The sequence below is a fragment of the Strongylocentrotus purpuratus genome, unplaced genomic scaffold, assembly GCF_000002235.5.
Source record: "Strongylocentrotus purpuratus isolate Spur 01 unplaced genomic scaffold, Spur_5.0 spur5_scaffold_2, whole genome shotgun sequence".
NCBI lineage: Eukaryota > Metazoa > Echinodermata > Echinoidea > Camarodonta > Strongylocentrotidae > Strongylocentrotus > Strongylocentrotus purpuratus.
In genome coordinates this window covers 19,628,181-19,639,667 of record NW_022145605.1, presented here as the reverse complement: position 1 = coordinate 19,639,667, position 11,487 = coordinate 19,628,181, and the positions used below count along the sequence as shown (strand labels likewise).

The 11,487-nt window shown below is 39.2% G+C and overlaps 1 protein-coding gene across 1 annotated transcript; it reads left to right on the top strand.

Moving 5' to 3' along the window:
- The first annotated feature begins 222 nt into the window (after window positions 1-222).
- LOC585395 lies at window positions 223-9,976 on the top strand. The gene is made up of 2 exons (XM_003728585.3): window positions 223-1,071; window positions 5,109-9,976. The coding sequence occupies exon 2, from the start codon at window positions 5,119-5,121 to the stop codon at window positions 6,976-6,978; it is 1,860 nt and encodes a 619-aa protein (XP_003728633.2). The 5' UTR covers window positions 223-1,071; window positions 5,109-5,118; the 3' UTR covers window positions 6,979-9,976.
- Window positions 9,977-11,487: the final 1,511 nt, after the last annotated feature.

Below are 11,487 nucleotides of genomic sequence, written 5' to 3'. Positions count from 1 at the left end.
TAATGCTAGACTTTGTCTCTAGTCGTTTGCACAGTATATTTGACTGAAGTGGCTAACAGTTGTGTAAAAAAAAATATGCGCGTCCCGTCTAGCTGTACTGTATTGCGTGGAAGGGAATAGGCCATTTTCGTAATGTAATCAATTTAATACATACGTCTTTGTGAAGTTCCTCAATACAAATTATTTCATTCACCTGTCTAGGATTCGCAATAGTCAGAATGCAAACTGCATGTATTAAGTGTGGCAACAACTATATAGTTACTTCTCGATTTTGCACACGAACCGCAGATTCTAATTCCGCAATGAGTTTGCCAAAATTGCCTAGTATTAACCAACCTGCGGATTGTAGCGGAGTGCACAGGTTGTACGCGTATTACGAGCTAAAGGAGTGCGGATGAAATTCGTCTTCTGCATGCGATCGCTATCGAGGTTACGACGACGGCTCGCTTCTTTACTTCGTGTTTCGTATCAAGTTTCTACGACATCGCTGTCTCATGCATTCCGCATAAAGACGGCGTAACGCGAAGCTGGATTTGAAGTATCGGATCACTTGCCAATGAGTAGAATTTGAGAGGGTCTATATTAAAGCGCCAGCTATCTATACAGGACTGTGTGATATGCATAAACGCCACTGTGAGTGTGAATCATTTGAATAGTCATCACCGCATTCCATAGAGGGAGAATAGATAGAAAAACGGATCGAAGCTGCACACTCCAGCTGAGCAATTCAAATAGCTTCTGTGAGCACGCATATTTTGTTTCGTCAGGCGCCATTTTTTAATAAACCAGACTGACATATTTTCATAATATATCCAATTGCGAGATATATACGGCTCTGTAAGTTCATAGTCGCACATGCATACGAGACGCATTTAGAGAGATACGTGTATTTGTCGCTGTATGCCTACTGGACACGTTTTTTGTTTGATCACTCACCTATACTCGACGCGTCTAACTGGATTATACTACTTCGCTTTTGCTGAAAGGATACTTTACTGAAGGAGAGAGAGAGAGAGAGATCTTACTAGAAAAGGATATATTACTTCTACAGCACAAAGGATAACAGAAAAGGTATATATAAATAAAACTCTATTATCATGTTTCAATCTTTTAATTTTGCGTGTGCATCATTCAAATCAGTGTCTTCTTTCAAACAAGTACAATGTACATGTACTGATGTAGGTCAATTCAACATGTTTTCATTCTTCTTAACAAAAAGGGGCGGGGAGGGGGGGGGGGGGGGTGGAGGGCTTTGCCTTGCCGTTTAAACCAAAACATAATTTGCACCTGTACTCCACACATGTAATCAAGATAATTATTAGTATAAAGTCTATAATTACAATGTGCTCTGACAAGGTACTTTGTTGTTTTGGTATAATCAAAGGCGTCTTTGCTTATTATTACTATACAATCAATTCAATTTCCACTCAAGGGAGACAAGGGTCACTGTTGTCTGTTGACAGGTAAGGGGCATCTCTAGACAGGTTCTACATATGTACGACACACATTTCTCTCTCTCTCTGTCGAAGAGAAAGAGAGAGAGAGAGACACAAAAATGAATGTCCACTGAAGACATATTGTCTTTATAGAGAGGTTTGACTACAATATAAAGTATCATTACTACGATACATTAAACTCGTCATATATATATATATCATGGAATTTATTCAAATAACTTACCATTGTAGTGAAGATGAGAAAAGTCTTCAAAACGTTGCATTTCATGGCCTTAGAGCATTATGGTCAGGCTGTATTACAAACAATTTCCCACATGCTTTTAGACAGTTGCATTATTGCCTAAAATGTATTTACCTCTGTTGAGTTATTTAGTTTTTCCTTCTTTATTTTGAAGGAAATTAGTTCAAATAGGATAAAACGTATTAAGTAACTTATTGATAATATTAAAAGAATGTGGAAATCAGAAGAGAAGTAAACAATGGTGTATTGGTGTTCTATTCAATGAAACAGTCTTACATGTATATCGCGATGCATGTACAAGATGAAAACTAATTCAAACAGAAGCCAATTTAATAGATTATGGTTCTCTTGACCAAAAACATGTACCGGTATCAGAACATACAGTCATGTCACATGTCCAAACTAAGTGTTTGAGATGATCATTTTAGGGCTAGGGTTAGGGTAAGGGTTAGGGTTAGGATTAAGTTTAGGCTTAGTGTTACTTAAAAAGCTTAAGTCTCGAGATTTAGCTTCATTGACGAAGCGTTTGATCAATTTTTGTGGTGGGGTATTCTAAAGTTGCTCCAATTTTAGTATGTATTCACTGTGCTCAAACATTGTACATGTAAATACTGTAATTGTGTGAGGTGGTGAAAATCCAACTCTAACTTTGATGTACATTTGATAAATAAATTGAAAAAATCCTAGGAACACAATATATATGCATAATGTACCCTGAAACACAACATTGACATTGTTGTGCATGGTTGTAATACAAGTAGGTCAAGCACAATATTTCGAATAGCAGACGTGCTATTGTATTGACATTATGGCCATGCATCACACAACGTATATGAATTACCTCATGACAGTCATGTCTAAATTGGCAACTCAAAACTTAATTCATACAGGTTTTCTGAAGACTTACTCTTAGCTTCACCCGATAGCCACTGAATTCTCTCATTCACCTAGGCTGTACAGCTACATGTTCCACCGGTTTACCGTATGTAATGGGGTATCATTTTGCAACAAAATTAATAATCTAGGTCGCAAAAAGGAGAACGCAATCCTTCAATGACTTAATGTTGAACTCGGGTGTTTTTTCGTAATTTGAAACACAAGATAATTATATTAAATTCTCTTAGTAACTAATTTACCCTAATTCTATTGATGCTTTGGCCTTCCTTATACAAGTGATTTTACCTTTACATTAATTCATACATTAGCAAGAAAAACATTACTCATGCTGCATGTGTAAGTGTAATGTTTTTCTTGCTAATTTAAACATATGAGTCATGCATGCAACCGCATGGGCCAATGTCTCACTAAAAAAACATATGTAGCTCTTATCCATTTCCATATCACAACAGCTAAATGTATATAACACTGAATTTACGCCGTTGCCCCTCTCTTGGAACTGTCCTAAAAGGCAGTGAAAGCTATAACATCACAACTTTGGTCATTAATACAAAATGTAACATCATAAATGGTATCAAAATAGAAAGAAAAGAGATAAAGGGATACACAGGTAATATTTGCAGATGCTAATCAAAAGTGAGATAAATATTTGACTGTCTAAATCATAATGCTTAATAAACTGTGAGTACACTCAGTGCAATTTGTGCTATATTCCGTGCACTTCTCTTAATTTTGTCAAGGGTCCAGGATATAAATTGATTGATTGACAACTATTTGTGAGGTTCCAAATGACTGATCTTACAGGTATAAGCAAACAACAAATGTCTCGGTCAGAGCTCACAGTTGAGCTAATTTGACTTTGATATGAACTCAGCAGGTGGTGTTTTTCTGAAGTTTTAAACAGCGCAAACTGCCTACCCTGATAACCCATCACATCGTGCAACAAGAATGACTTTTTAACAATTTTGAAGGGGAAAAAAAGGTAACAAGTCATGTACCATCGCAGCAAAGACTTTCAAGAAAAAAAAATCACTACCCTAGTTTATTGACTTTGAAATCAAGGTTAGATTATGTCATTTTTGTGTTGGCTCATTTCAAATGGTGGCGCACATTGGGTTATTGATCTCGCATTAAGTTGGTTTTTCGAAAGTTTTTGCGATCGTTTTAATGCATGTAGATGTACAACTGTAGGCCTATAATGTATTCTGCCCAATGTAAATAAGAAGTCAACAATAAAAGAGTTTATGTGATGTGCACGTACATGTATGTAGATTCACTACGATTCCAAATTAAGAAGTATGGCGTCATTTCTTAGCTACATGTATGTAGATGGCGTGCTGTTACTTTAAAAGAATTCAAAAATAAGATTTTCAGGAAATGTACTTTTGCTTGAAAAGTGTACCCTGCCTCACCTTCAAATTTCGATGTCAACATCATTAGATAACATGCCAAGAAGCACAGCTGCTCCTACTGACAACATGCGAAGTCAGACAATACGAAATACACAGGTCGAACCAAAGGTTATCAGAAAAATGTATTTGGTTGCGGCCGTCCAAATGAATTCATGTTGATTTGAAAAGAAATCGTGGCATATTGTGCAGAGGCAGATCTAAAATGATAATTCTATGGGGAGGGGGAGGGCTGGTTAGTGGTTACTAAGGGGTCTTGTGGATTCGAGGTTCTTGCATTCATTATAAACCTGTATCCCCGCTAACATTTATTACAAATGAAGCTTTTGTTGTGGCTTGAACCCTTAAGCCCCCCCCCACCCATGTAGTACACAATGCGTGTTTTTCATGTGTAACATGCCATCGGCAGTTATGCCATTTATGCCAGTTGTTTATGGCTTTGGAGTTGTTTTTCCTTTGAAAAATGAGGCATACATTTGTAGACAGTGAATATGAATTATGAAACACATGTCCTGGTAAACAGTATTCAAGAATGGTTATGTTGGCATGTTGACGGATGGGTGGAATAAAGAAGCGGAAGGTAAAAGATAATGTGAAGTTGGAAATGTCAGAAAACACACGAGATTATTTAATAGTCCAGAGATTGTCTAGTTTATCATGTTTATGTGACGGCTGAATAATTAAACTTTGATTGATATATGATTAGGATGAAATGAGAAAGAACGAGATTTAATTGAAGGTAACTTGTTTTCCAGTCGCTTTCTTTCACCTGTTAAACAACATTCAAATAAGAAATGCTTATAGAGTAGCATGGTAGTTGAATACATGGAACAAGGCATAGGATTACTGTTAAGCATTGAACTTGCGTTGGGTACGCTGAGAATATTTACACTAAAGTACATTGCACATTTAGGGCTATATCAGGTCCAGTCATCAGCATGAACCTCTTTCCTGTATTAGGCATTTTCTACTTAATAAACATACCTGAAGGAGAGGGTGAATCTATAATTTAATGAATTGAAATACCAGTAACATTTGGCATGATTAGTATTAGTCAATTTACTTAACGTCTCTTTCTCTCTCCTTTTCAAATTTATTTTTCAGATCTACCAAGATGCAGAACGTGGATCTGCATAGCCTGGAGTGCTCTATATGCCTCAAAACCATCAACGAACCCAAGCTTCTTACCTGCTCCCACACCTTCTGCAAGGCATGTCTGGAGAGGTTGTCCGATGCTCAGGTCAACCGTACTGTTCTACCATGCCCCATCTGCAAGAAGACATCCGCCGTCCCCAAGGGGGAAGTCGGCAACCTGCAGACCTACCAAGCCCTGAAGTCCGTGGTGGATGACATGAAGAACAAGCGTCACAACTGCACCTCCTGCGATAAGGAAAAGCCACCTGCAGCCGTTGCCTTCTGCCAGGAATGTGGCACGTACATGTGTGCCGATTGTCAGAAGGTTCACAGCCAGTGGGGTACCTTCTCCCGCCATCAGGTGGTGGGCACGGGTGAGTTCTCCTCGGGCAAGATCAGCCTGAAGAAACGGGCCACCTGTAAGAAGCATCCTACTGATGACGCCTCCTGCTTCTGTATCGAGTGCCGCAAGTACATCTGCTTTTGCGAAGTGCTGGAGCATTCCAGACAAAGCCATTCGATCCTGCAGGCCGACGAGCACGAGGGGGATCTGAGAGAGAACATCCAAGATCTGAAATCCAGGGCTTCTATGAGGAAGAGCACCATCAACAAGTACATCGCGTTTGTGGAGGAGCAGCAGCAACGTTTGGACAGCGTCTTGAGCCAGATCAATGAGAGCATCGACGAGGCCTACGAGGACTCGGTTAAGCGACTGACGGAGAGGAAGGGATTGCTGAGGAGCGAGGTGAAACGCCGAATCGACCAGCTGGAGATCTCATTGAAGGACATGCTGGAATCCAGCCACCAGCAGATTGTCCACGTCGATGCCGCGACGGAGCTGGTCTCCCATGGCCTCAACGCCCCTCTGGAGAAGGAGTCTCTGACAGCCCACGACACACTCTGTGAGGAGCTTTCCAGGATCCTGGATCGGGAGAACCCAGACTACAAGCAACCATCCATCGCTGCTAAGCGAGGAGAGAAAATCCTCTTCGAGAGAAACAAGGTCAATAATGAGCTTGATCTTGGTCGAGTCCAGGTGGCTGATTGGGCGTCGAAGCATGTGGAATTCCCAGTGAGGAACAGCATCTCTGCGATGGCTTCCATGCCCGATGGTACTATGGCTCTGGCCAGCAATCAAGGAGGTGTCGACATCTTCGATTTCGAGGGACGTGTCGTCAGGTCTGTCCTGAAGAATGCCAAGGTCCGCGAACTCGAGTTCTTCAAGAATGGTTCCTTCATTACCCGCGACAAGACTAACACCATCGTCGTCTATAGCAAATCCTGCGAGGTTATTTCACACGCCCGCTTCGAGACCCTGAGGTACGACGAGGCTGGAATGGGTGACCTAGCCTTAGACAGCGATGAAAATGTCTATGTTGGTTACAGGAAAGCAAAGGCCATCCAGGTTTTCAGTTCCTCCGGTGGCAGAGCTTTCCGGGAGATTCCTTGCGATGGCTACGAGCCCAGTCAGGTGCTCGCCCTCAAGACCAAGAAGTTGCTCTTGGTACAGAGCCACTCCAACTCAGTACGGCTGATCGATTCTCTGGGAGTCATGAAGCACGATGTGACCCTCTACGACAACCTCTACGGTTACCCTGCCGTGTGCGGGGATGATTCTATCATCATTGCTTGGGTCAAGCACGATGAGGGGTTGGTGAGCATCGACCAGTATAATAACGAGTTGAAGCATGTCCAGACGCTCATCGCAGACTACAAGATAGAGAAGCCTGAGAAGCGCCACTGGTACCACCTGCAGCAGTACACCAACGGCGCAATGGCCTTCTGCACACCAGACCGGATGTACATCTTCAGACAGGCTCTGACAGCGGCAGATGTGTAGATCGGCTGAGTATCATTCCTCTATGTAAACTCCCTTCTGTAATATCTCTATAGCCATAGACGTAGCTAGGGGAGGCAGCGGTGTTGCCCCCTCCTAATCGAAAAGCGAAGGGGAGAGGGGAAAAGGAAGAAAGTGGTGAAGCAAAGGCAGCGTTTATAGAAGATAATTCAACCCCCTCCCACACCCTTTCCTCACTTGATTATCCTTTTATCTAGCATTTCAAACAGGTTTGTCAGACCCGAGCCCCCTTCCAGCAATGCCTATCAAATAGTTTAACTCGAGTTACGCCATTGGCCTATCTCTTAGATTCAAGTTTTGCCTAATCGGTATTTTATGATGTGATATGCCAAATTAAATCAATTTAAACGCTCAATACAGTCATAATATATTTTAATCGCATTAGAAATAGCTAGATAAATTGAGGGGAGTTCTTAGTCTGTAAAACTTGATGGATGAAAGAGTGCATCACTTCTGTCGCTCTGAAAGTTCTGTACCATTCCCGTTTGTGCATGTATATAATTTGCAAATACTAGTTACCCGAGGTGGAATTACCTACAAACGAAATTGGTCCATTTATCATTTTTGTGTCGTTAATTTGTTATATTTGTATATGCACGATGTAAGTCATCAAATTCAAGTGCCTTAACTTAAAGGCAGTTTCATCAATGCACCTACAGTTTCCAAATTTATGGCTAAACGCTATTGTGTATATCGTTATGTTTATGGACAACTAACATTTTGATAGTGTAGCAAAAGAGAAGGACATTGTTACGAGATTAGTGCAAATAAGTACTGATCGTTATTTTGTAAAAGCTAACATTTTTTGTTTAAATGTTAATGTATGCAGTTTGTTGTGAAATCCCGTATACTTCACTTGTTCGTACTCTATAGTTTTTAATTGTTTATTTTGGGGATTTGTTTGTATATAATTTCCGTTAAAAATATGTTTTAACGTCCCTGATCAGAATTCTCGTTCATTTTGTTTTGATAGTTTGGTTTTATGATCCATATACATGTATATGCTTTTTATGAAGGCAAATGTATATTTGAAATGTTACGCTGATGTGTTAGCATCGATTTAAAACTACATAATTTATGTAGACTGTAAATTTAGTTGTTTAAACAAATAATTAAAAATTAGCAAACAGCATAATATTTATGTGAATATATTTTTAAAATTTGAATCTTCCCTGTATAGTATAAAATATATTCGTCATGTGACTTATCTCGTTTATTAAATATTGAAATATTTTTTTGGGTAAAGTCTAAGAGATACAATATACAGATGTAATCAAATGTATTATCTTAATTATGTCTTTCCCTTTAACGCTGAGGTGAAGGTTTGTGAGCCTTGTTAAGTCAGTGGAATTATAATACTAGGTGTCATTTGCCTGACGGATGACTGCGTCTTTGACACGCCGTACGAGGATGTCATCGTACACAAATGATTGTAACATTTTCAATGCACACAATGCGTTGACTTAATTAATGGCGCATGGTCTAATTGTCTTCTCGGAGTTGATTAGCGCAGGGAATATCGCAGTCGAAATGACGCCCCGCGCGCAACGTCATAATTGTAATAATGGCGGTATATATCTTTGTGCCAAACAATGTACAATTCACATTTTTGTATTAAAAAAGTGCTGCATTTTTTCCCAAGTGAGTTATAGACGGTATCGTACACATATTTGTTGAGAGTAAAATGGACACATTTTATTTTGTATTATATGTCGATCATGACGTCGTTAATTAGGTCATAACGCCATTATATTGTAGCTCGCACGGACCAAATATCTCAGGAACCAATAAACAGCACGAGAAGGTATTTACTCTCTTTCTTTCCAAGATTTGGGTGATATAATGGTTCGTCTTTCTTTTTTACCCCGAAAAATACCTCCCTTTGTATTCATCCAATATTCTCACACATATCCTGGACTTTTGGTTAAAATTACTACCTTAAAATGTCACGTATTTTGTAGCATAGCGAAATTACGTTCACTTCATCTTGAGGAATGATTCCCTTGCTGGGCTCTCCAATCTGTTTGTGTCACTGTATACGAAAGAAAGAGTAAATGTAGTACGGTTCAATTGCACGCGGACGTGTAATGAGTGTCATTTTACATGTTTTCAAACAACAACTATACTATACGGGTTGTAAGGTTACTTTATTCGTCAAGAAAATGCCTTCTTTATTTGGCATGTCAATAACAATTCATTCAGTTGTGTTCACGCTTCTGTACGTCCATTATGTGTGTGCATTGGGGGAGGGGGGGGGGGGGGGGGCACAGGGAATTCTATAGCCACTAAAACTTAATACGTGCAGATTGATAAGAGTACGAAGTTCAGTTTTCAAAGTGAATCGGATAAAAGGGTCCTTATTACTTAGAAAGGAATAGGCGACGCTAAACTTGAATAGTGCAACCCAGTACTTTATCATTTCCTTTTAAACATCAATCACAGTTGGCGAATGCATAGAAAAATGGAAACTTGTTTTTCCCGTTGCGAGCAATCCTGGTGGAAATCCTTTGAAATTTTCAATATTCAAATGATTCACGGGTCATTTTCATGACATTAGGCACCTCAACTGAAAATGGCTAGAGGCTGAAGATTAAGAAAAAATATCTCGAAAGCCGCACACGAAATATTGTAATCTGCAGCTCATTTGTGAAAACCAGTGCGTCTGACAAATTAAGCTCGCGCGTTAAAATCACATTGTACGTCAACTCTAGGCCTCCATCTATATAGTGGCATATGTACTATAAATCAACTTTAACTGTATTTTGATATCTTTAGTTCTTTCATTATGGATAATATCTTTAGACAGCACGTCTAAGATGGTACATTCCGTATATAAAATATGTTTGTATGTTTTTGAAATAAAATGCTTATTTTACATTTTTCTTTAACTGTATCTGTATTCAAAGTAGGCTATGCGTATTCTGATTACAACTATGTAATGTTTATTGGTTAATAAAATGGTGACGAGTTCTTTCGGACATGACTTTTCGAAGTGTTCCCTTTATTTTTAATGAATGATTTCAGACCAATGATGACTGAGAAAGAGCGGTTATTATATGTTTTATATCAGAATCACATCGAAGAGGCCAACACCAGACCGAAAATATAATGGACAAGATTGATTTTAATGGGTTATCGGTCGGTTAATGCGACGTCCCCTGACTAATTTTTGTGAGACAGGGGCAAAAAGGGGCGTTTTTTATAGTTTGATCCCGAGAGATATGTGATGATGATGATGATCAAGGAAGGAAATGCAGATGATAATTGTAATGGTGAAGAAGATGATGATTATGATGGTGATGACGTTGATTGTGGTTTCGATGGGTGATGATAACGATGATGATGGTAATGGTCGTGCGTATAATAATTGTGATTGTTGTGTTGGTGATGATGATGATGATAACAGTGTTTGTGGTATGAAGGGAATAAAGATGATAATTGTAATGGTGAAAGTGGTGAAGAAGATGGTGATTATGATAGTGATGATGATGATGATGACGTTGATTGTGGTTGCGATGGGTGATGGTGATAACAATGAAGATGGTAATGGTTGTACGTATAATAATTGTGATTTTTGTGTTGGTGATGATGATGATAGTGGTATAGTGACTGCATGTGATGGTGATGGTAAAAGTGGTTGCGACTGATTATGATGCTGGTGATAATTACTACATCTGCGTGAGATTGTGATTATGGGGGTCCTGATCCGAGGATGATGATAACGGTTCTGAAGGCAATCGTCCTGGGATGGTAGTCATCTCAGTGTCAGTTGCCGGGGATATATTTTGTCCTACGATAGTTTTCCTACAGTCGTATTTATCATGTCGGCTACCTTCTTAGAACTGGGGTGTTTCACAAAGATCCTAAGGTGGACTTAACCATTATGGAAAGCCGTTAGCATCTATGCGAATATTTTCTATTATCAAGGAGATTTCATGTTCATGATGTGGCATTTATAAAAAGTCTAAAATACTTGATTTTCACTTTTGGCTCTCCCATGATAATTTTAAATCCAACTTAGAATTAAGTTCGACTTATAGGATCTTTGTGAAACACCCCCTGGTCTTGTCTCAGTGCCAATTGCCGGGGATATATTTTGTCCTACGATAGCTGTCCTACAGTTGTATTTATCATGTCGGCAATCTTCTTAGAACAGGACTGTCAACTTGCATATTTTCATGTTCCGACGTTTCCTCAGGCGAATTGATACCCAAACTTGAAGAGATTAACTTTGAACATCACGAATTCTCCCCAGTCAACATGTTCATCATTACATACTCAATCTCAACAAATATCAAAGCTAACCTCGAATAATAAGGCAGAGTACGTAGAATGGACTTCTACCTGTCCATATTCATTATTAACAACATTTCTCTCTTTGACAATTACTTTTCTTTTTCTTTTCCACCTATTAAATGTATAACCTAGTTGACTCGACCTCTGTGAAGCTATTTGATATTTTTTTTAGTACATGTAAACATTAGATTTCTA